Source organism: Thalassophryne amazonica, chromosome 5 (genome assembly GCF_902500255.1).
Source record: "Thalassophryne amazonica chromosome 5, fThaAma1.1, whole genome shotgun sequence".
In the NCBI taxonomy this organism is placed as follows: domain Eukaryota; kingdom Metazoa; phylum Chordata; class Actinopteri; order Batrachoidiformes; family Batrachoididae; genus Thalassophryne; species Thalassophryne amazonica.
The window spans coordinates 123188853-123215200 of NC_047107.1; the positions used below are offsets into that span (position 1 = coordinate 123188853).

Sequence of the window (26348 nt, forward strand, 5' to 3'; positions counted from 1 at the left end):
ACTAGACTCAACTTGCTCTCTACTCTCACTACAGATCACAATGTCATCTGCAAACATCATAGTCCATGGGGACTCCTGTCTGATCTCATCTGTCAACCTGTCCATCACCACTGCAAACAAGAAAGGACCCAGAGCTGATCCTTGGTGTAATCCCACCTCCACCTTGAATGAGTCTGTCATTCTGACTGCGCATCTCACCGCTGTCACACTATTCTTGTACATGTCCTGCACTACCCTAACACTTCTCTGCCACTCCAGACTTCCTCATACAATGCCACAACTCTTCTCTTGGCACCCTATCATAAGCTTTTTCTAAGTCCACAAACACACAATGTAACTCTTTCTGTCCTTCTCTGTACTTTTCCAACAATATTCTCAGAGCTAACATTGCATTTTTAGTGCTCTTTCTCGGCATGAAACCATATTGCTGCTCACAGATCTTCACCTGTTTTCTAAGCCTAGCTTCTACTACTCTTTCCCATAACTTCATGCTGTGGCTGATCAGCTTTATGCCTCTGTAGTTACTGCAGCTCTGCACATCACCCTTGTTCTTGAAAATAGGAACCAGCACACTTCGTCTCCACTCCTCAGGCATCCTCTCACTTTCCAAGATTTTATTAAACAATCTGGTTAGAAACTCTACTGCCATCTTTCCTAGACATTTCCATGCCTCCACTGGAATGTCATCTGGACCAACTGCCTTTCCACTCTTCATCCTCTTCATAGCAGCCCTCACTTCTTCCTTGCTAATCTCTTTTACTTCCTGATTTACTCTCACCACATCATCCAGCCTTTTCTCTCGCTCATTTTCTTTATTCATCAACTCTTCAAAATATTCCCTCCACCTTCTCAGCACACACTCCTCACTTGTCAGCACATTACCTTGTGCATCTTTTACCACCCTAACCTGCTGCACATCCTTTCCAGCTCTGTCCCTTTGTCTGGCCAATCGGTACAAGTCCTTTTCTCCTTCCTTACTATTCAACTTCTGGTACAGCTCGCAATATGCCTTTTCCTTTGCTTTTGCCACTTCTCTTCTCGCCTTACGCCGCATCTCCTTGTACTCCTGTCTACTTTCTTCATCTCTCCGACTATCCCAAAACTTTTTCGCCAACCTCTTTCTCCTTATGCTCTCCTGGACCTCTTCATTCCACCACCAAGTCTCCTTGTCTTCCTTCCACTGTCCAGATGTCATACCCAGTACTGCCCTAGCTGTCTCCCTCACCACATCTGCAGTACTTTTCCAGTTGTCCAAAATTGCTTCCCCTCCAACTAGTGCTTCTCTCACCTGCTTGCTAAATTTCACACAACAGTCTTCCTCCTTCAGCTTCCACCATCTGATCCTTTGTTGAGCTCTCACTCTCTTCTTCTTCTTTACATCTAAAGTCATCCTACAAACAACCGTCCTATGCTGTCTAGTGACACTCTCTCCTGCTACCACCTTACAGTCTGTGATTTCTTTTAGCTTGCATCTCCTATAAAGAATGTAGTCCACCTGTGTGCACCTTCCTCCACTCTTATATGTTACCCTGTGCTCCTCCCTTTTCTTAAAGTAGGTATTCACCACAGCCATTTCCATCCTTTTTGCAAAATCAACTACCATCTGTCCTTCCCCATTCCTATCCTTGATACCATATCTACCCATTACTTCCTCATCACCTCTGTTCCCTTCACCAACATGCCCATTGAAGTCTGCTCCTATCATCACTCTTTCATGCTTGGGCACACTCTCCACCACCTCATCTAACACACTCCAGAAATCTTCTTTCTCCTTCATCTCACAACCTACCTGTGGGGCATATGCACTGATGATATTCATCATCACCCCTTCAATTTCCAACTTCACACTCATCACCCTGTCAGACACTCGCTTAACCTCCAACACACTTTTAACATACTCTTCCTTTAAAATGACCCCAACACCATTTCTCTTCCTGTCCTCACCATGGTACAACAACTTGTACCCACCACCGATGCTCCTGCTCTTACTTCCCTTCCACTTGGTCTCTTGCACACACAATATGTCTACCTTTCTCCTCTCCATCATTTGGTATGCTTATGTATTTTGGGTCAAGGATTAATGCAGCAAAAACGGAAAGTTGATTGGGCAAATATTTTTGGAGAAACTCTGGATATTAGCTAACAACACTGATCAATGGACGTTGATAAATGCATTCTGGACTCGCACTCCATTCCAGCAGGAGCGGTAAATCTATATATTAAAAGCGAAGCAGCGTCTGTGTAGTGTATGTGTGCGTATGTGATTTTATTTAGTAAGTTCAATGTAAGTAATAATTGTAAACGTAATATAATTGTAAATATGTTAACAATACATGGATGAGTGACACAAAGTGAAAACACTTATTTTCACTGTGTTCCATTTAAAAATCAAATGACAAAATAGAAGTAATAATAAAATAGAATACTGATAATAATACATATATATGACAACAAGAACCTAAACAATTAATAAATACATTAAGACAATAAGTTAACATAAAAAATTAACAGGAAATAAAAGGATTGAGTTCATCCTCTAAACACTGAAGTCCAGCGTTCTAAAAACATTGTGGATTCATGCGCCATTTCAACTAATTACTGAAACTTTGTATAATTTATTACCAGCCTTGAAAAATCTCAGCTATTTTATAAACACTACCCAATTTAGAGCCCACAAATCCCTACAGGTAATGTGCCTGTAAAAATAGTTATATTTATATTGATTAGATTGATTTTAAATGTTAACTTGCTATGTTCATCTCTGCCAAGAACAGTACATATTCAAAGCTCTGCTATTTAAACAAAACAAAAACAGGCTCATTCATAATTTAAAAATATACAGCAGTTTTCACACCACCTTTTCTGAGTGTAGTGTGGAAACCTCATGGATGTGTGATGTTTCAAACAGTTCTTTTGTACTAGGTTAGTCCAGTCACACTTCAGTGAAGAGGTATTTGAATTCTTGAGTGTTGATGAATGGAACAAGGATATATATATTTTTTTTTTTTTTTTTTTTTTTCTTATTGTAATCACAGATTCTAAACTCAATGACTGGAAGCTAAACCACAGCCCAACCAATATGAGCCTTTTGTCAACATATCAGTCTGTTATTTTCGCCAGTATTAAAACATGTTTTACAGAATAAACTGTGCAACTTTGACTGTTGGAAATGATGCCATTGCATAAGTTGTCCCACAGTGCAATTTGACGCCATTGTTTCCAATGCCTTTAAGCATGGCCATGACCCCCATCACCCCGTGGTCACATTAGCTACAAGAACCAAATGCAATGTGACCAGCAGCAATTCATTTAGCGATCACTAAATGGGCAAGAAGTCTATTTTATGCAAATGCTGAGTGATGTGACACGGCGACTGCCAAACTGATGTTGTTGACTGTTTTTATAGTTATTTATAATAAAGTTCATGTGTAATGTGTATATATTAGTATTGCATTTTTTTAACTCCCTAATACTGTTATCTGTCCCCCCAAAACATCCATATCGGTTAGGCTCGAAAATACATTGATTTCAAGAGACAATATTTTATTTTAGACTGTTGTAAACTTCTGTTAAACACTGGACTCAGGAATGGCAAGGAAAAACTGCTGCATTTGTGTTTGTGTTTTTATTTATTTTATTATTATTACTCTGATGTTCAGCATGAACATTAAAACACAGAGAACCTATCCGTAAGTAAGAAGACAGTACCAGTTCTAAAACAGGGTTGATCTGCTCAAAAGATGTCAAGGAGGGAAAATGTGCTGTCTTTCCTACAGGGAAGCACAATGTGGTAATCATGGGCAGGAAGACGTGGTTTTCCATCCCTGAGAAGAACCGACCGTTGAACAACAGGATCAACATTGTCCTCAGCAGAGAGCTCAAGTGTGTAGCTGCAGCCACTCCCACAGTCCACAGAAACAGGACAACACAAAGCTTTCTGTTAGATGCTTTTGGACATCACATGTTTTGTTAGGTTGCTCAGCTTGTTGGTATCTTTTTGGTAACCAACTACTCACTTGTGTGTGTGTGTGGGGGGATGTCATTCATCACCACATTTACAACCCTGCTGAACCATTTTCTGGGTCCTGATTGGCAGCCACCCGGACAGACCATAAGTCCATCCCCACCATATGAAAGAAGCTCTTCATCTGCTGCAGTCAGGTTTCCCCCCCCCCCCCCCCCCACAGTTGCTGGGGTCCTCAGCACTGAGGCACCTGCACACTGCACCACATGGCCACACACGCCGTAATTAATGTCCTCTACAGTGGAAGTAACTCTCCTCATCTGGGTCTTGCTAAGTAACTGACAAAGTTATTCCAGTGGAACCCACAGATTCCCCAGTTAGTCAGCATGATGTTAAACTGCATCCAGGACTACAGGAGGTCCTCTGGCCTGTCAAGATTTCCTCTTTGAAGGTTGGATGTGAGATTTGCACTTCAGAGAATATAAAAAAATATAAATTTAAAGTTTTGAACAAAAACAAAACCCGCACTAACATTCCACCACATGTCAAAAATAATTTGAGGTTGAACAATATGCTGGCTCCACAACGCACATCATAATATATAATGAGCTCATTGTTCACAAATGTAGAATGTAATCAGCGCCGAATGTTTAATTTTAAAGAGAAATTATTCTGACGTCTTAAGTTGCAATCCTTGATTTAATCTGTTTCCTGTTGGTATATTTGATAAATCATTTATAATTCTTCGGCAAGAGGTCATTATTTCTTCCATGCAATAGTTGACTTACAACCCTAATTCCAGTGAATTTGGGACGCTGTGAAAGATGTACATAAAAACAGAATACAATGATTTGCAAATCCTCTTCAACCTATATTCAGTTCGTACATCACAAAGACAAGATATTTAATGTTCAGACTGATAAACTTGTTTTTGTGCAAATATTTGCTTCTTTTGAAATGGATACCTGCAACACATTTCAAAAAAGTTGGGACGGGGCAACAAAAGACTGGGAAAGCTGATGAATGCTCAAAGAACACCTAATGGGAAAAGTGTGAGCGTCATGATTGGGTATAAAAGGAGCATCTCCGAAAGGCTCAGCCATTCACAAGCAAAGATGGGGTGAGGATCACCACTTTGTGAACAGCTGCATGAAAAAAATAGTCCAGGAGTTTAAGAACAATGTTTCTCAATGTTCAATTGCAAGGAATTTAGGGATCTCATCATCTACAGTCCATAATATAATCAGAAGATTCAGAGAATCTGGAGAACTTTCTACACGTAAGCGGCAAGGCCGAAAACAAACATTGAATGCCTGTGACCTTTGATCCCTCAGGTGGCACTGCATTAAAAACTGACATCATTGTGTAAAGGATCTTACCACGTGGTCGCAGGAACACTTCAGAAAACCATTGTCAGTTAACACTGTTCGTCGCTACATCTACAAGTGCAAGTTAAAACTCTACCATGCAAAGTGAAAGCCATACATCAACAACATCCAGAAACGCCGCTGCCTTCTCTGGGCCTGAGCTCATTTGAAATGGACAGATGCAAAGTGGAAAAGTGTGCTGTGGTCTGAGTCCACATTTCAGATTTTTGGAACTCATGGATGTCATGTCCTCCGGACAAAAGAGGAAAAAGACCATCCAGATTGTTACCAGCGCAAAGTTCAAAAGCCAACGTCTGTGATGGTATGGGGGTGTGTTAGTGCCCATGGCATGGACAACTTACACATCTGTGATGGCACCATCAGTGCTGAAAGGTACATCCAGGTTTTGGAGCAGCACATGCTGCCATCCAAGCAACGTCTTTTTCAGGGACATCCCTGCTTACTCGTATTTCAGCAAGACAGTGCCAAGACACATTCTGCATGTGTTACAACAGTGGCTTTGTAGTACGTAAAAAAGTGCGGGTACTAGACTGGCCTGCCTGCAGTCCAGACCTGTCGTCCATTGAAAATGTGGCGCATTATGAAGTGCAAGATACAACAATGGCGACCCCGGACTGTTGAACAAGTGAAGTCGGACATCAAGCAAGAATGGGAAAGAATTCTACTTACAAAACTTCAACAATTAGTGTCCTCAGTTCCCAAACGCTTATTGAGTATTGTTAGAAGGAAAGGTGATGTAACAGTGGTAAACATACCACTGTCCTAGTTTTTTTTTTTTGTTGTTTTGTTTTTTAAATGTGTTGCAGGCATCCGTTTCAAAATTAGCAAATATTTGCACAAAAACAATAAAGTTTATCAGTTTGAACATTAAATATCTTATCTTTGGGGTGTATTCAATTGAATATAGGTTGAAGATTTGCAAATCATTGTATTCTGTTTTTATTTACATTTCACACAATGCCCCAACTTCACTGGAATTGGGGTTGTAACATTTTGGGTGCCTGCCCTTCCTCAAACATGAATCAAATACAGAGGAATGCCTAGATATACTCCAGAAAGAGTCATGTGACTGATCACTCAAGAAAATAACATTATAAAAAGAAATTAAATCAGCTTTTTTTCTGATTTAGATATTTTAAATTGTTTTCTGTTCTACTTATTCCAACGTCAAACGTGTGTTGCAGCTGAGGCCGTGTGACATGGCAGGATTTATCAGTGGTGGGTACAGCTAACCAAAAAGGTAGCTTTGATAACCAATAATCCAATAAGTGAAAAGTTAGCTTTTATGACTCCAAACCGATAAACTTTTAAAAAATGTATCTTTATTACAGATAACTGATAATTTTTAGTATTGATTCGGATGCGGCGACATCAGATTACACTGTCAGCTTCTGATAAACCAGTTTCACTTTAAGCGCCGCAGGGGCTGCTGGGTAAATTCAAGGATCACAAACACAAAGAACACACGAAAAATGAATGAATAAAAAACAAATGCCAAACAATGTCATCTTTCAAAAGCAGTAAAACAGTATTAGAAGTCAGTTTCTCAGTATCAGATACACCATCATTTACAAACTAAATCTGCTGCTTTTTTTTAACCCTGCGGCTTAAACAACCGAAATACGTCCATTAATGCATTCAGTGGCAGAGTAAAAGACGCATAGTAAATATAAATTCTTACCTGTTGGATTCATTAAATTCTGAAAAAAAAAAATTCTACATAAAGCGTCCTAATTATCCAAAACGGTGTCTAAACGATGAAGAAAAGTCCCTCTGTAACACAGCTGCGCCGTGAGATCTCTTCTCCACCACCAAATCTTGGCAATTAAATTATCCCGTCAGCCACAAAGAATTAAAATGTTAAAATCACGTCTTGTACTTAATGATGACGCTATCACTAAGTGACAGTCAGTCTGCCACACACCACAGGGACTAAATGTTTGATTTGAGGGTTTACAAACGTTTTTGACCGTTAAACTTTGCTCACTTTACCAGCAAAAAAAAAGTTATCGGAACTAAATTTATCGGAAGATAATTGGTCCACTGATGGTTTTAAAACGTATCTGAAAAGCTAATCCGCTAACAAAAACAATTAATTATTGCATTAATTAACAATAACATAATTATCGGTTTTCGGATTAGCTGAACACTGCCCACCACTTTTAGTGGGGAACCTAGATACCTAGATGCAAAACCTGCTTTGTGCCAAAAAACAAAGTGCAGCCCTATTAAGTGAAATATTCCTTTGTAGTTATTTTGACCTGAAATAAGTTCTGTTTCAGAGCACCTCCTGCAGGAGCCCATTACCTGGCTGCAGACTTCAGGTCAGCTCTGAAGCTGGTTGACACGGAGTTGGCGGAAAAGGCAGACCAGGTGTGGGTTATTGGCGGCAACTCTGTTTACCAGGTATGCTAAAAAGCATCTCCACCCAGAGAAAAGTCAGAATACCATATTTTCTGGACTACAAGTCACACACAGAAGCTAAGGAGCTAATTAATGTTCCTGTATGATGCACAAAACGTGAGTAAACTGCTTCTTGTTGTCACCGAACAGGCGATCATAGGTGAGGTAAATGTGCCGTGTACTTAAACATTTGACAACTACACATTATTTATAATGCAGACACTAAGCAGGGGTGGTGGCCAAGCAGTTAGTTGGTTAGTGCACTTGGTTTCAGTGTGGAAGGTTCACTGCTCAAACCCCACCACTGCCACATTTCTCCATGTAATGTGGAGTTGCGTCAGGAAGGGCATCCAGTGTAAAACTTGTGCCAATTCAACATGCAGATCCACCTTAGATTTCTTGGTTTTCCCGAGTGAAAACAAGGGAGCAGCCAAAAGGAACTTAATGACAAAATTAATAATTTACTGAAAATTAACTAATGAAAATCAGACATTGCTTTTGAATTGTGATTCAGCAGAATTATCTTAATAAAATAATGAAACAGCTTGGATAAAAGTGATGGTACCCCTAAAAAAGATTTAAAATAATTTGACCATAGGGACATGTTAAAATAGAGCACCGTGTGCATGGAGCGCAAACCTCCGCCAACGCTTGTATTTTTACCTTGGGGAAAAACTGTCAGTCGCTTTTCATACAATAAAATATAGATCAAAAGGGCTTTTCAATATTAAATTCAAATGTCTGGATCAAACTTTGTCAGGTGATAGTGAGCTTCAGTCTGCACCTCACATTCAAATCTGACAGTGATTGATTGGGGCACATTTGATTAAGATATAATGTAAAATATACATTAAATAGGGTTTTCCATGTTAAATGGCCACAAAATTTGTAATCTGAATCGGATCCTGATCAAACTTTGTCCGTCGATAAAGGATTCCACTATACATAACGCTGTCAAATATGAAAGATTCAATCTTTTTTTTTTGAAAGCTCATTCAGTGTTAAAGGATAGGGATTTTTCCAAGATTGCACCTCTCGATCATGCCGGATATGCTGCAAGAGTCCAGACCAAGCCACATTATCGCATCAGTGTTTCATGTGGGAGTTGCTTTGGACAATAAGTCGCAGGACCTCCCAGAGTAGTAAAAACCTAAACCTTTTAGTCTTGAAAATGTGGTACCTGGGTAGATATGTTTAGACAAGCTCTGTATCCTGTTACTCGCGGCCTTCTGTGAATATTGTTTCTTTCTTTGTGGTGTCTACAGGAGTTTATGGGGAGTCCAGGTACCAGAAGACTTTTTGTCACCCGAATCTTGAAACAGTTTGAGTGTGACACATTCCTCCCTGAAATCAGCCCAGATAAATACCGGCTACTGCCAGAGTAAGAACATCACACGTCTGCAGCACATTGAGCTTCATCATCATCACAGTCCTTCAAGGGTCACACCAAGGTCTAAAAGAACTTTATATTTGATCTGGGGGAGACTGGCTTTCAGTTTGGCATTTTTTGTTTGGTATGACACATGGATATAGCGGTCAGCATGTCCGTCCGTCCGTCTTGGGTTTTTAGCACAATGTCGCAGAAGACTGTACTTGGGTGATCCCCCGACACTTTGTAGTACTGATTTGTGGGGGGGGTCCTCTCCTGAAGACTCTTGTTCTACACTTTCTGCTGTGTGTGAGGTCTCGCCTGCTCAATTATACGGTACCAAAAAATGCCACTTTTTCTTGCGGTTGATATAGTCGTCTTGTCATTTTAAAAGCGTAAAAGAGTGACTGCTCACCCTTCTATAAGGGTGATTCTTAGACTACGGGCACTTGATCATATTGTATGAAAAACAGAAAAAAAGGGGAAATTTCACACTTTTATAGTTATCTTTACAATGAAAGTGTTAAGAAATTTGTTCTAGTAGTCTATGATGACGTTTTCACCTTTTTTCAGCATCATTATATGCAAATATTGCCGTTTTGTGCTTGTCCCACACCCAGACTTTTGATCTTCAATGATAAAAATGAATGGTAAAGAAACGTTTTTTCTAATGTTTTAAAATATCAGTAAAATAATCAAAACATAATTGGGGTATTCAGTGTCATACAACTGTTGTGATTTTTTTTTTTTTTTTAAACAAAATGTAGTTGTCCCACACTATTGCCGTAATTTCCACCACAACACTGTAATGTCCCTTTAAACAGTTTGTATGAAAGATTGTTTGGGTAGTTTCTATGGAGATAAACAGTGACATCAGAGCACATGTATATAGCGCCAAATCACAACAAACAGTTGCCCCAAGGCGCTTTATATTGTAAGGCAATGGTGTGGTGGAAATTACATTTACAAGGCCAATAGTGCCCGTAGTTAAAGAATCACCCATAAAAGACCTCCATGATCAGTACTTCAGAACAAGCTAGCTGAATGTGAATCATGACTTTCTTTCTTACAAAGACCTGCCAATGACACATTTTGCACATCCAACACTCCGATTGCACAGTTTCACACGAGAACCCAAAACCTACAAAAAGTCTTACAAATTGGAAAACTAACAGAAATAGAGCCGTTTCAGATGGTTCAGCATCTTTCTTGTTCTCAACTGCAAGCACTAAATGTGTTTTTGTGTCACAATCTGATCAGGATGGCTCTGTCGACAGTATTACTGAGCAATTTAGTAGTCCATATAATTTCAATTTATTTTCATTTATATAGCGCCAAATCACAACAGAGTTGCCTCAAAGCGCTTCACACAAATAAGGTCTAACCTTACTAACCCCCAGAGCAACAGTGGTAAGGAAAAACTCCCTCTGAGGAAGAAACCTTAAGCAGACCAGACTCAAAGGGGTGACTCTCTGTTGGGCCATGCTACAGACACAAATTACAGAACAATTCACAAAACGAATATACAGGAAATGCTATTGGTGCACAGGACAGAAAGGTCTCCAGCACAAATACCACATCCATCTCTGGATGGAGCTGCACCTTAAACAGGGAGAAAATACAGAATCAGGCATCAGAAAGACAAGAAATACAGTATAATTTGTCAGCATTAAACGACAAAACGGGAAATACAAAGGTGATCGCCGGCCACTAGTTCTAAGCTTCAATAAAAGACCCAGAATTTAGGTAAAGTTGAGGCTGCGGCCCACTCCGTTTCCTATTAAGAGTAAAAAGCGTAGAACTATACTATGCCAGTATGCTCGCCATATGAAAGGGAAAATAAGTGCGTCTTAAGTCTGGACTTGAAAGTCTCCACAGAATCTGATTGTTTTATTGACGCAGGGAGATCATTCCACAGAACAGGGGCACGATAAGAGAAAGCTCTGTGACCCACAGACTTTTTATTCACCCTAGGGACACAAAGTAGTCCTGCACCCTGGGAACGCAAAGCCTGGGTCGGTACGTAAGGTTTAATTAGGTCAGCTAGATAGGGAGGTGCCAGTGAAGAGATGCCAAAATGGGTGTAATGTGGTCAAACTTTCTGCTTCGTGTCAAAAGTCTGGCTGCAGCCTTTTGAACCAATTGGAGAGCCCCTAATGCTGGACTGCGGTAAACTAGAAAATAAAACATTGCAGTAGTCCCATTTAGAAGAGAAAAACACATGGATCAAGGTCTCAGCATCAATCATAGACAAGATGGGATGAATCTGCTATATTTCGCAGGTGGAAGAAAGCAGTCATATTTCTAATGTGGAGGTCAAAGGACAATGTAGGATCAAAAATTACCCCAAGGTTCCTCACTTTGTCAGTGTGATGTATGACACATGAGCCTAGGCTAAGCGTTAGCTGGTCAAATTGATGCGGATATCTCACTGGACCAAGAACCATCGTTTCAGTCTTAGCAGCGTTTAAAAGTAGGAAATTGCTAGATATCCAGCTTTTCACTGATGCAAGGCAATCTTCTAAGGATTTTATGTGGATGATTACCAGTATCATGCTGATGATACTTATGTATAACTGAGTATCATCAGCATAGCAGTGAAAGATAATCCCCAAACGCCACAGTATGTGCCCAAGGGGTGCTATATAAAGGGAGAAAAGCAGGGGGCCTAAGACGGGCCCCTGGGTAACCCTAAATTTTATGTCACTAAGGTTAGAGGTAGTGTTACTGTACAAAACACAGTGAGAACGACTGGTCAAATATGGCGTCAACCATGCAAGGGCACTCCCAGTAATCTCAAAATGATTTTCCAGCCTATCAAGTAGAATATGATGATCCATAGTATCAAATGGCCCAACAGATATATTGTTGGGCCTATATTGACCCATTTCGGCCAAACCTTTCACAAACATATCTGTATGAAAACCTTTAATTTATTTTTAATCCAAAAAACACGGTGTTGGAAATGGTGGCATTACATAATATGTCCAGCAGAGGGCATCATCAGGGCATTGTTTACAGTGCTGTTAAGTATGGCTGTGATCCCCATCACCCCTTGGTCACGTCACCTGCAAGAGACAGAGGCAAAGCGACCAGCTGCCATTCATCTTTAATCAGACGGCATTTTACAGCTACTAGTGGATGCTATGCCACCACCTAGGTAGGACAGAAATACATGAGAAGTTTATTATATGCAAATGCTGACTGGTGTGATGCGGTGACTGCCAAGTTTTTTTTTTGTTTTTTTTTTTTTGGTTATATTTATAGTTAGATGTAATAAAGTTGATGTTTAAACTTTGAAACATTAAGCATCAATTGCATGTCTTTGTCATAAGGGTCTGATAATGAAATGTTAGGAATCACTGTGATTTTTGTATGTATATATTAGTAGATATATCTGTATTATCCCCCCCCCCCCCCCCAAAAAAAACCCTCACTTGCAGCCACCAGTCTGTGACCAGTTCACAATTTTCACCTGATTTTGTGGATTTTTGTAATGATAAAGTAAGGTAGTCTCCCATAGTATGAGATTTTGTCAAGCCGTTACACTGACTTTGACATTATTTCTTTTCTGAATCTGAGATTGTGATTGATGCTAAACGTACCACTTATTTCCTTGACCTGTTGCCACTCAGGTTGATAAAAGATTTTTGGTCAGCATTGGGATTTCTATTTTATTGTGAGGGCGTTGTGATAAGACCTCTCAAGAAACCCAGTTTGGACTCTGGGTTGCCGGCAGATTGAGATATTTCCAATTCGTTTTTCTTCAAAGGATTTTGTAAACTTTGCATTGAAGCAGCTTGATGCATATTTTTCTGAGAATGGTCTTCTTGAGCCTGTGCGGTCTTCATTTACGTGGCATCGTTTTGCAGAGACAGCGCTCATTAAAGTGGTGACTGATTTCTCGTTGGTTTTGGATGCAGAATCCGTGTCAACATGCACATGTCAGGACAGACTGTATAAAAGCAAAACTATTTGCTGCTCACAGTAAGTTGGCTGGTGACTGTGCACTTGCAGTCTGGTTAGCCACACAATGTGCTTTTGTATTTATCAGCATGTCTTTATTTTTCTGTGCAAACTATACATTTCATTATTGTCATGGTAACCAGGTATCTGATCATGTGTTGATGAGCAAGTCTGCTTTATCTCCATTTGTGGCCTTGAGAATACCTCTAACGCCACTCATAATGAAATCAGTCCTTGCAACACGCGTTTGTGATTTAAAGGATCCTTTACAAAGGGAATGATTTATTCTCTTTATATAATTTTCTAAATGTCACATCTGTCCTCTGTTGTCTTTGTGTGTACAGTTTAGTGTGTCATCTTCCAACACTGATTGATAGACTGTTTTCTATTTTATTTCTTCTGCAGGTTTCCTGGAGTTCCACGAGATCTTCAGGAGGAGAATGGTATCCAGTACAGATTTGAAGTCTACGAGAGCATCGAGTAGTAAAGTACAACGAGCCGGAACTTCAGATTTGGTACCTGTATGTAAACGGTGTAAATTTTCATTTCTGTGGGGGCAGCGACGTTTGTCAGAATTAATGTAAACTAGTTGCTGGATTTACAGCTTCAGGCATTTGGACTTGAAGTGACTTTTTTACCATCCTCTGTCTACCCGTGGTTTTTAAATAAAGGGTTAGTGTCTTTCCTGTGAGTGTGCATGTAGAAATTCCTCTGGTGTCAGCAAAATTTGACCCTGAAACAATCTTGTTGTTGTCTGTGATGTATGGAGACTGATGAATGTGAGAGCGGACTCGCGTAACTGTGGGGCACCATCTTCAACTGTGGTAACTTGCAGCAAGTCTGCGCAATGTTGAAACCAACTCAACAGGTGCGAGCCGTGTGAAGCGTGTCACCTCGGGGTGTCTGGGGGCATGTGACTGTGGAAGTACTGAAATTACACTTCATAAATTGCTTCTCTCCTGTGTGGGTGGTAAAATTGAATTTCCAAAAAATAAATTTTATTACATATTGCATGCATAGCCTCTAGCCTTTTAATCTGTTAACCAAGACGTAGCTCGTAATGTTTCTCTCCTGCGATTGTTCATAATTGGGGGGGAAAAAAAATAAAATAATTGGTAAATGTCAAGATGCATCTGCTTCTCTCCTGTGTTTTCTGAATTCACTGTTCAATGCATGATCATTTGCCAGTATGTTGTTTTTTTTTTTTTTTTTTGATAAAGCAAATCAAATTATTTTATTTCAACATCTTAAAAATGACTTACTGGTCCGCAATTGAAGGAAAACGCCAACAGACATGGCAGTATATTGTGTTGTCCTCTTCCTTGTGCCCCAACCACAGATAATCCTGTGTCCAGCTACTCACAAACTTCCTCTCTCTTCATACCTCTTCTTTGAAGCTTCTACACTTGCAAGGGTTGATGCTTTGCATTTGACTGGTGTTTCCCTGGTATCTGGCCCGGTTTCGGAGGTTTTAGAAAAGACATTCTGTTCAATATATTCTTCAAAAGGCGTGTTAATCGATGCAATGTTCATTATCTAATGTTTCCTGCCACAGCATCTTGTAAGAAGATGCTATGAACGCACACTCCATACAATGGTCTCATGCACACATGATACAGGGTTCTCCCCAGAAATTTTTAGTATAGCAGTGCTGTTGGCAATTATCGCCTGAGGCGGCGTGCGTTGCACGTCATTTTGACTGGTTTTAGATGCATTGAAAGCAAGAATAATGGACAAAAAAATTACACTTATGTTGTAATATCAAAGTTCTTTTTTGTATTTTTTTTTTTTGTCTGTTAAGAAAAGAAATGACATTGAGAAGTTTAAAAACACAATATTTGATGGACATAACATTTGCTCTCTTCTTTAAAAATGACACACTGTACCTTGAGTCCAGGCAGTTTTTTTTTTTTTTTTTTTTTTTCCTGTCATGTTGACAGTTTAGCTTTTTTCAACATTTTTGAGTGGAATTGCATATTTATTAAAAAATAAACAACAATATAACCCCTAATTGTCTTGTTTGAACAAGAGCTAAATCTGGACTGATTTGATTGTCAAATCAGAATCAGATTTATTGCCAAGTAAGTTCTCACATACAAGTAATTTGATCTGGTGTCATTGGTGCATAAACAACAATAATAAAAAGAAAATGAAAAAAAATAATTCTGTAAGAAGTAAAGGAGTAAATCTGCTCCTTTAAAGATGAATCCTGGATGAAAAAAAAAACTTTCTGAATCAGTTTTTCATACTTTACTGTTTCACTGAGGCTGTGTGGTGAAGATCATTTATTAAAATTGTTTCACTGCTTTTTTACATCTAATAACAGTGTTTTTTCTCTGTGTGTGTGTGTAAGGGAGCGAGAGTCTCTTCACTCTCACACCGTATTTAAGCAAACTTTGGAAACATGAAGGCTTTCAACTGTAAAAGACTATAAATTAATTTCTGGAGCTGTGCAAGCAGAAGGAGCTCTTTTTATCTGAAGACTTTGACAGTTTTTCCCCCACTGTGCTCTGAGCTGCAGCTCTGCTCGGCTCTCTGCCGGCAGGGGAGAGGCGAGCAGGCAGTTCAGCACAAACAGCCTGGCTGGATCTTAGAAAATTACCTGAGAGCAGGGCAGTGTGACGGCGCTGTCAGAACACTGATGGCGCGGCACTGTTGTTCCATTGTCTGGGGAGACCACTGTGATATCATGTTTTCCGATTGTCCACTGCGTGGAGAGTGGCGGGAATAACCGAAGACGCTTTCTTGCGAGGTGCAAGACAAGACATGATGTAAATAAGAAAAAGGCGGCGGTCAGGTATTTTGGTTCCGAGCGACAAAAATAAAGAATTCGAACATTTTAAACCAAAAACAAAAAACAAAATGCCACTTGTCCGGTCCGACAACGTTTTAGAGCTATTGCTTGTCCGAGACAAGTGTAAAATGTGATTGGACAAGTGTTAATGTCGATGGTAGAAATGGTTTATGCAGCATTTATGTTAAATCCCTTAAAGCAAAAAGTCTACACTTAGCGCACCTCCTGATTATTTCAATGTAACTTTGTTGTGATATAGTCCAGAGGCACAGCCTCAAACACATTCACTGTCCAAATACAACCCCTGGCAATAATTATGGAATCACCGGCCTCGGAGGATGTTCATTCAGTTGTTTAATTTTGTAGAAAAAAAACAGATCACAGACATGACACAAAACTAAAGTCATTTCAAATGGCAACTTTTTGGTTTTAAGAAACACTATAAGAAATCAGGAAAAAAAATTGTGGCAGTCAGTAACAGTTACTTTTTAGACCAAGCAGAGGAAAAAAATATGGAATCACTCAATTCTGAGGAAAGAATTATGGAATCACCCTGTAAATTTTCATCCCCAAAACTAACACCTCCATCAAATCACATCTGCTCGTTAGTCTGCATCTAAAAAGGAGTGATCACACCTTGGAGAGCTGTTGCACCAAGTGGACTGACATGAATCATGGCTCCAACACGAGAGATGTCAATTGAAACAAAGGAGAGGATTATCAAACTCTTAAAAGAGGGTAAATCATCATGCAATGTTGCAAAAGATGTTGGTTGTTCAGTCAGCTGTGTCTAAACTCTGGACCAAATACAAACAACATGGGAAGGTTGTTAAAGGCAAACATACTGGTAGACCAAGGAAGACATCAAAGCGTCAAGACAGAAAACTTAAAGCAATATGTCTAAAAAATCGAAAATGCACAACAAAACAAATGAGGAATGAATGGGAGGAAAGTAGAGTCAACGTCTGTGACCTAACTGTAAGAAACCGCCTAAAGGAAATGGGATTTACATACAGAAAAGCTAAACGAAAGCCATCATTAACACCTAAACAGAAAAAAACAAGGTTACAATGGGCTAAGGAAAAGCAATCGTGGACTGTGGATGACTGGATGAAAGTCATATTCAGTGATGAATCTCGAATCTGCATTGGGCAAGGTGATGATGCTGGAACTTTTGTTTGGTGCCGTTCCAATGAGATTTATAAAGATGACTGCCTGAAGAGAACGTAAATTTCCACAGTCATTGATGATATGGGGCTGCATGTCAGGTAAAGGCACTGGGGAGATGGCTGTCATTACATCATCAATAAATGCACAAGTTTACGTTGATATTTTGGACACTTTTCTTATCCCATCAATTGAAAGGATGTTTGGGGATGATGAAATCATTTTTCAAGATGATAATGCATCTTGCCATAGAGCAAAAACTGTGAAAACATTCCTTGCAAAAAGACACATAGGGTCAATGTCATGGCCTGCAAATAGTCCGGATCTTAATCCAATTGAAAATCTTTGGTGGAAGTTGACGAAAATGGTCCATGACAAGGCTCCAACCTGCAAAGCTGATCTGGCAACAGCAATCAGAGAAAGTTGGAGCCAGATTGATGAGTACTGTTTGTCACTCATTAAGTCCATGCCTCAGAGACTGCAAGCTGTTATAAAAGCCAGAGGTGGTGCAACAAAATACTAGTGATGTGTTGGAGCGTTCTTTTGTTTTTCATGATTCCATAATTTTTTCCTCAGAATTGAGTCCATATTTTTTTCCCTCTGCTTGGTCTAAAAAAAGTAACCGTTACTGACTGCCACAATTTTTTTTCTTTATTTCTTATAGTGTTTCTTAAAGCCAGAATGTTGCCATTTGAAATGACTTTAGTTTTGTGTCATGTCTGTGATCTGCTTTTTTTCTACAAAATTAAACAACTGAATGAACATCCTCCGAGGCCGGTGATTCCATAATTTTTGCCAGGGGTTGTACTTATGGGCCTGGCTGCAGTAAAGAATGGAGTGTTCAATGTGAACCTGTGCAGCACATCTGGTGCACACACACACACAGACGTCAGCCCTCATTCAGATCACTTAACGGAACCTTAATGACGACATGCTCTTTACGTTCCTCCTCACTTGATGACTTTCAGACTGTCGGCACTGAAAGCTTTGTTCTGTGATGCATTCACTGACCTTGTAAGACTTTCTATGGGGTGACTCATCACAGTTACAGATGGAAGAATAAAACAATGGTTGGAGCTCAGACAGCTGCACTGTCTTTACTGACACGTTCTCTATTATGTTTGATCTCTTGTTTTAGTTAATCCTGTTTCTTCGGTCTTGTATTCTGGATTGATTGTGTGAAATGCTTGTGGAATAAATCTGTAAACTCAGAGCTCATGGAGCCAAGAAGGCAGCCAGTCTGCAGGTTTTACTTATTTTACTTAGTTTGTTGTCACCAAGATACTTCAAAAGGACGCAAACAGATTTCAGTAAGATTTGGTGGGGATTAGATTTTGGTGCAGATCCTGATCAAAGGCTGGATTTCCCTGGATTCTTATTTCTTTGTTCCTGTCATCAGTATTAAAGGCAGGATCGTGACCTTTGACCCTTGATCAGAGTTCAGGGTCAAACATCAGTGCTCAACGGTATAATCTGGGACAAAGATCAGGATCACTGTTTGCAAATGGGATCCAAGGTCATGGATCAGTGTCAAAGATAGGTGATGTGGAACCAAGATCAGGATCAAACATTAGAAATTGGGATCAAAGACCAGTGATCAAGATCAAACTGTAGCAACCACGATAGAGGTCAGGGTCAGAGATCAGTGCTAAACTGTAAGTGATCTTGAACAATAATCAGGATTAACGTCACTGATCAGGATGAAAGGCCAATGATTAGGATCAAATGTAGCAATCATAATAGATGTCATGATCAAAGACTGATCCTTAAAAATAAGTGATCTGGAACAAAGAAGAGGGTCAAGATCACCAATTAATATGAAAGACCAATGATTAGGATCAAACATTATCACTGATCAGGAACAAAGACCAATAACAAGGATCAAACATTAGCAACCATGATAGAGGCAGGGTCAAAGATTTGTGTCCAAAAATAAGTGATCTGGAGCAAAGATCAGATCAAAGTTTAATGCTCAAAAATAATTAATCTGGAACAAAGATAAGTACTGAGGTCACTGATTATGATCAAATGTTAATCATGATAGAGGCCAGGGTCAAAGATCAATGCCCAGAAATAATTGATCTGGAACAAAGATCAGGATTATTCTTTGCAATCAGGATCCAAGGTCAGAGATTGCTGATAAAGACTGTGTGATGTGGAACCAAGATCAAAGACCAATGATCAGGATCAAACATTAGCAATCACGAACAAGGACAGGGTCAAGGATTGATGATCAAAAATTAGTGATCTAGAACAAAGTTCAGAATCAAACACCAATGATCAGATTCAAACAGTAATCATGATCAAGGTCAGGGTAAAGGTCGGTGTTAAAAAATAAGTGATCTGGAACAAAGATCAGGATCACTGCAGCCAATATCCAAGGTCAGGGATCAGTGATAAAGAATATGTGTGATGTGGAACAAAGATCAGGATCAAACATTATCAATCATGATAGAGGTCAGGGTCAAAGACTGATGATCAAAAATAAGTGATCAGGAACAAAGATGAGGATCAAGGTCACTGATCAGGATCAAACAATCATCAACAATAAGACGTCTGGAATAAGCGCAAGATCACAGGTCAGCAATCAGGAACAAAGGGGAGTGATCAATAGTTATTGGAAAACAGGCACCTCAGCCTTTGTAGGCAGGTGTCATCAAAGAAATTCACCATCATGATGAAGTTCTCTGTGTCGTCCAGGATCTTGGTTGTGGTGTCTCGTGTGTTTTGGTTCCAAATTTCTGAAGTCGAGGTGGGCATCTTGTCTGTGCACTATTCAGAACTCGTACAGGAGGATCCGGGCCTCAGTTCAGACCAGCCGTCACCACATCTTTGCTGTGCCCCACCTGATCGACTCAGTCTGTCTACCGGCTCTTTATTTGCTGAGTTAATTGAGCGTAAGAAGGTAAATATCCAGGATCTGTTCGAAACGTTGTGCCTTCTGTCATCAACGTCAGTGAATCGGTGGCGAGTTTGTCTGACCGCCGGAATAAATCAGTCTAGAGCTTTGGACCTCCAGTTGGGTTGAAGGTTCTCAAAGATTGGGGAGAGACACAGGTTAGAAAGGAGGACTTGTGACCAGAAGATCCTCAAGTTTGATTCCCCATCAGACAGCAAACTCTCGGCAGTCCCTTTGCCGAGGTTGCTGTCCATCTCCCATTCCGATGACGTCAGCGGTGCTATTGATATTGTGCACGCAGTGTAAATACTTGAAGGTGAAAAGAAATGAGTCCTACCTGCGCAAATCTATTACCAAGGTCCACTGAGTGTGTGCTGCCACTCTTCACAATAGGATGTGCTGTGATTGGCTGCGTGCGTCCTGCTGCTGCGCTGCCATAGGCCGGCCTGTCACTTTCATATGATTCACATCAGTCACTCTTCCAGCAGTCATCTGCTGCCGGAGACGCGTTCAGGTGAGTTTAGACATTTGGAGACTTGATGAAAGCGTTTGGGTCACCGATTATGTTTTAGAGTTGAGTCAGTACTCTGGAGACTTGGGTTCAAAGGCTTTCTTATGATTTACTTGTGTTAATCATATTTAAACACCACAGAAAACAACAGGATGTCACCAGTGTTTTTCTGAATAAATGTGTGGGTGTGTTGCAAGTTACTGCTGAACGTTCGAGCTGAAACTTCGAGTGAGGAATTGTGAATTAAATGTTAAGATAATTTACCTGTTTAAAAATAATTTACGGGACTGTTATCTGAAGGTAAGACAGATGTATTATGCATTATTCCAGAGATGAACAGATGAACAAAGCTGTGTGCGTGTGTGGCCTTGTGCAGCTTCCCGTTTGCTTACACCGACAGCATACTTGAGTGTATATACGTACACTCAAGTGTGTGTGTGTGTAAAAATAACGGGTTGATGCAAAGATTCTATGGATTGAAACTGATTTCAGGTCCTCCTGGGTTCAACACATCTACAGGCGATAAAGGGAAAAAAAAACCATGAAGGGCCCTATCTTTCACTTTGTGTAAAGCAGTGTCCCATTGCTAGTTTGCTACTGATACAATTGTCATTTTCAGATTCTGCACCTACTACAGTCCTGGTCAGAATTACCAGCACCCCTATATTTTAAGTACACATTTTAAAATGTGCTCTGAAAAAAATGCAAACCATTTTTTATAATCCAAAAAAAAAAAAAGAAAGAAATCCAAAGTTCGTTCACTTACCTTCATCCACTTACTCCATTGAAAGGTCACAGGAATGGGTGGGAGCTGGAGCCTATCACAGCAGTCATACGGCATGAGGCGGGGTTCACTCTGGACAGGACGCCAGTCTGTCACAGAGCCACATATAGACAAACAAACACATTAACACCTAAGGATGAAGTTTCCAATCCACTTAACCTGCATGTTTTTGGATGTGGGAGGAAGCTGGCGCACCCACGCAAACATGGGATGGGGAGAACACACAAATTCCACACAGAAAAGCCATAGGTGGGAATCAATCCCATGACCTCGCTGAGAGGCAACAGTGCTAACCACTAAGACACTGTGCTGCCAAAATCCAAAGTTACTGAACAGAAACAAAATAGTTTTCTCAAGTGAAATAAGAATTATAGATATAAAATGTCTTTCATTCACATCAATCATTAAGAAAGTACTGTAGTGTGCGGTAAACCGGTGTGGACGAGGCGCTGACTGAGGGAAGCAAAGCCAACTCCTGAGGAAAGCCAGCAAGACACCTATTGACAGCAAGAGTTACAAGCTTCTGTGGCTGTGATTGGAGAAACTCCGTAATTAAACTTTTGTCTGTTGCATCACCCGTCACAGCTTCATGGTGGGCAAGAAAACATGGAATTCCAGCGAGTTTTCCAGAAGGCACATAGGAGACTGAAGCCTAGGTTTGATCAGTTTTCTAATATAAAAATTCATGTGATAACATTTTATGATCTATGTTATGGTTTAATGGTTCTGAGCGTCAACGGCACAGAAAACATCAACTTGATTGCTGTGGGGGGGGATTGTCCTTTAGACAGACTGATGGAATATTACAGAATGACATTTCCTCTACCGTCATTAGTGATTCTGTGTGTGCTGCTGCTCTTGGAAGTCAGTGGCGGCCCCTCAAAGCACCAACTGGGGGTTTAAGGTCAGTGCAGAAAAGGCTGCTAATAAATGTTTCACACGTAACTCTTACACCTTTGTACACACAGTAATTTAGATGTTTTGTCATAAAGCTCAAACAGACTATTGGAATTTGTGAGTTTTTGACTGGATTGTCACATTTCAAAAGCAACTATAAACTCAGCTGCCTATAATATTTTAGGATTCTGTTGTTTATACTTCATATAATACAACATTCTAATCCAATTACATTTTATCCACAAATCTGATTGGTTATTCATGCTAGATTTCAGACCGTATAATATCGGGTGTAAGCTTGCAAAACATTCGACTGTTTCATATTTCATGTATTATTCCGTGCCCTGACCGCGCGTGCGGCTACGCAGATGTCAATAATGACGGTGTCAGCTCAGAGTGAGAGAAAGTCGCGTAGCGACGACAATGCTGAAATGGATGAATTTAAGATACCGTATAAAACTATTGATATGGATTCTGATACAAAATTACCATTTCACATTTGATGAATTACTCCATGCCCTAACCGCTGTTGGAACATAAGCTTCACCAACCAAATTACTTACAAAAAAATAAACTGTGCAAATGATGGAATTGGATTAGAATTGGAATAACCCCCTTCTGTCTGATGATTTGTGGACATTTGTGCTGGATTACGGTCGCAAATATGCGTTTTGGAGGACCAAAAGATCAAAGGCTCCCTGACTCTTGCACAACTTTGATCCGCGCACTTGCATGTACTCTGCTGTGCATGAGAGTGAACTCGTCTGAAACCCGCTGTAAACCACGCAGCTTCGTGCAAGTGCGCAAAGAAAATTTTGAAATGTTCAAAATCTCCATCACGCTTTAATTACGTGAGCTTCACGTGAACATTATGCAAACAACAATTGTACATGATGGAATCTGTGCTGCATACAATAGGCCTGAGTGGCATGTCCTGTTTGTGGATTTTGGGAAGTCCATAGATGCACGGAGTGGCGTCCCCAGGGTTCAGTCTGTAGTATGTCTGCCTGTCGATGAGTCCCTCAGAGGGACTGTATGCTGTATGTAGCACAGATTCCATCACGTACAATTTGGCCAAGCACCTCAAGTGGATTTTGGCTTCTCTAGTGGGTAACTCAGACCACCATGTGGAGAACACACAAGATTTTGTGAACAAGATCAAGGACCTACAGCTGGAGGCAGATGAAACTATGGTGTCATTTGATGTGACATCGTTGTTCACCTGCATCCCCACCACTGAGGCCGTCTCAGCTGTGAGGCAGAGACTGCTGGAGGATGTGTCTCTACTTGAAAGGACCAAACTCACACCAGACCACATGTGCCAACTCTTGGAGATCTGTCACAACACCACATATTTCCTGTTTAGGGGGAATTACTACAGGCAGATTCATGGTTGTGCGATGGGGTCTCCGGTATCCCCCATTGTGGCCAATCTGTACATGGAGCGAGTGGAGAAGACAGCCTTGACGTCTTTCACGGGCATCTCTCCCAGTCACTGGTTCAGATATGTTGATGACACATGGGTTAAAATCAAGCAACAGGAAGTTGAAGACTTTACAGAACACATCAACTCGGTGGACGCCAACATCAAGTTCACACGTGAGGATTCCAGAAACAACCATTTAGCCTTCTTGAACTGTGATGTTACGATTGGAGAGAACAGGCAGCTCCAGACAGGGGTTTACAGAAAACCAACTCACACTGACCAATATCTGCTCTTTGGCTCAAACCACCCCCTTGAACACAAGCTCGGGGTGATCAGGACGCTTCAACACAGAGCCCTACAGGTGTCCACAACTGCAGAGGGAAGGGCTAAAGAACAACAATGTGTCCGGAAAGCCCTCACAGTATGTGGGTACCCACGATGGTCCCTGGACAAAGTGCAGAAGTCCCAGAGAACAAAGAGACCAGATAGACAGGAGACGGAGACAAGAAGAAGAGGAGTGTCTCTCCCTTATTTAGCAGGAGTAGGGGAAAAACTACAGAGGATCTTCAGACAGCACAAAATCCCAGTTTACTTTAAACCGATTAACACCTTGAGACAGAAATTAGTTCACCCTAAGGACATGATCCCTAGTTACAAACAGAGCAATGTAGTGTATTCTATCAGATGTCAGGAAAATTGTAACGAACACTACATAGGTGAGACTAAGCAACCTTTACACAAAAGACTATACCAGCACCGCAGAGAGGGCGCCAGTGGACCTCAGTCTGCAGTTCATCTCCACCTTAAAGACACTAACCACACGTTTGAGCACAAGGAAGTTAAAATATTAGCCAGAGAGAAGAAATGGTTTGAGAAAGGGGTCAAGGAGGCATTCTTTGTGAAACATTTGAAACCCAGCCTTAACCGGGGAGGGGTCTGAGACACACTTTGTCCCCTGTTTACAATGGGGTACTCAGGTCAAAGGAGTTTCAGTCTTTTGTTCATGGTAATGAGTCATTCACGTCATCAGGAGAGTCATCAAGGGAGCCATCAAGAAAGGCATCCATCCCATCATTAGGAGGGACAGCTGCCCTGTCATCCCCTGTCATTTTAACATCCACACAGATGCTGAGAATGACAGCCTCAACACTGCATTTAATCTATTATCAGACTCAATTGGCTTTGCTCAAAATGTAAATTAGTACACCCACCACTTTAATAATTTCTTAGATCTTGTTCTGACTTATGGTATGGAAATTGAAGACTTAACAGTATTCCCTGAAAACTCCCTTCTGTCTGATCATTTCTTAATAACATTTACATTTACTCTGATGGACTACCCAGCAGTGGGGAATAAGTTTCATTACACTAGAAGTCTTTCAGAAAGCGCTGTAACTAGGTTTAAGGATATGATTCCTTCTTTATGTTCTCTAATGCCATATACCAACACAGTGCAGAGTAGCTACCTAAACTCTGTAAGTGAGATAGATTATCTCGTCAATAGTTTTATATCCTCACTGAGGACAACTTTGGATGCTGTAGCTCCTCTGAAAAAGAGAGCCTTAAATCAGAAGTGCCTGACTCTGTGGTATAACTCACAAACTCGCAGCTTAAAGCAGATAACCCGTAAGTTGGAGAGGAAATGGCGTCTCACTAATTTAGAAGATCTTCACTTAGCCTGGAAAAAGAGTCTGTTGCTCTATAAAAAAAAGCCCTCCGTAAAGCTAGGACATCTTACTACTCATCACTAATTGAAGAAAATAAGAACAACCCCAGGTTTCTTTTCAGCACTGTAGCCAGGCTGACAAAGAGTCAGAGCTCTATTGAGCCGAGTATTCCTTTAACTTTAACTAGTAATGACTTCATGACTTTCTTTGCTAATAAAATTTTAACTATTAGAGAAAAAATGACTCATAACCATCCCAAAGACATATCGTTCTCTTTGGCTGCTTTCAGTGATGCCGGTATTTGGTTAGACTCTTTCTCTCCGATTGTTCTGTCTGAGTTATTTTCATTAGTTACTTCCTCCAAACCATCAACATGTCTATTAGACCCCATTCCTACCAGGCTGCTCAAGGAAGCCCTACCATTAATTAAATGCTTCGATCTTAAATATGATCAATCTATCTTTATTAGTTGGCTATGTATCACAGGCTTTTAAGGTGGCAGTAATTAAACCATTACTTAAAAAGCCATCACTTGACCCAGATATTTTAGCTAATTATAGGCCAATCTCCAACCTTCCTTTTCTCTCAAAAATTCTTGAAAGTGTAGTTGTAAAACAGCTAACTGATCATCTGCAGAGGAATGGTCTATTTGAAGAGTTTCAGTCGGTTTAGAATTCATCATAGTACAGAAACAGCATTAGTGAAGGTTACAAATGATCTTCTTATGGCCTCAGACAGTGGACTCATCTCTGTGCTTGTTCTGTTAGACCTCAGTGCTGCTTTTGATACTGTTGACCATAAAATTTTATTACAGAGATTAGAGCATGCCATAGGTATTAAAGGCACTGCGCTGCGGTGGTTTGAATCATATTTATCTAATAGATTACAATTTGTTCATGTAAATGGGGAATCTTCTTCACAGACTAAGGTTAATTATGGAGTTCCACAAGGTTCTGTGCTAGGACCAATTTTATTCACTTTATACATGCTTCCCTTAGGCAGTATTATTAGACAGCATTGCTTAAATTTTCATTGTTACGCAGATGATACTCAGCTTTATCTATCCATGAAGCCAGAGGACACACACCAATTAGCTAAACTGCAGGATTGTCT

General features: G+C 40.3%; 1 protein-coding gene across 2 annotated transcripts in view; it reads left to right on the top strand.

Annotated features, from left to right (window-relative positions):
• dhfr (dihydrofolate reductase) overlaps window positions 1-26348 on the top strand; it is a 47282-nt gene that overhangs the window by 5248 nt on the left and 15686 nt on the right. The window contains exons 3-7 of one of the 2 annotated variants that reach the window (XR_004560918.1): window positions 3777-3882; window positions 7635-7758; window positions 9021-9136; window positions 13496-13640; window positions 25731-25736. Coding sequence is in view for 1 of the 2 variants with exons in the window: in XM_034171249.1 (XP_034027140.1) it covers window positions 3777-3882; window positions 7635-7758; window positions 9021-9136; window positions 13496-13574 (425 nt within the window). In the remaining variant the exon portion in view is untranslated. Of the gene's footprint in view, window positions 1-3776; window positions 3883-7634; window positions 7759-9020; window positions 9137-13495; window positions 13766-25730; window positions 25737-26348 lie in introns of those variants that run through there. The other variant, XM_034171249.1, reaches the window with a different exon arrangement.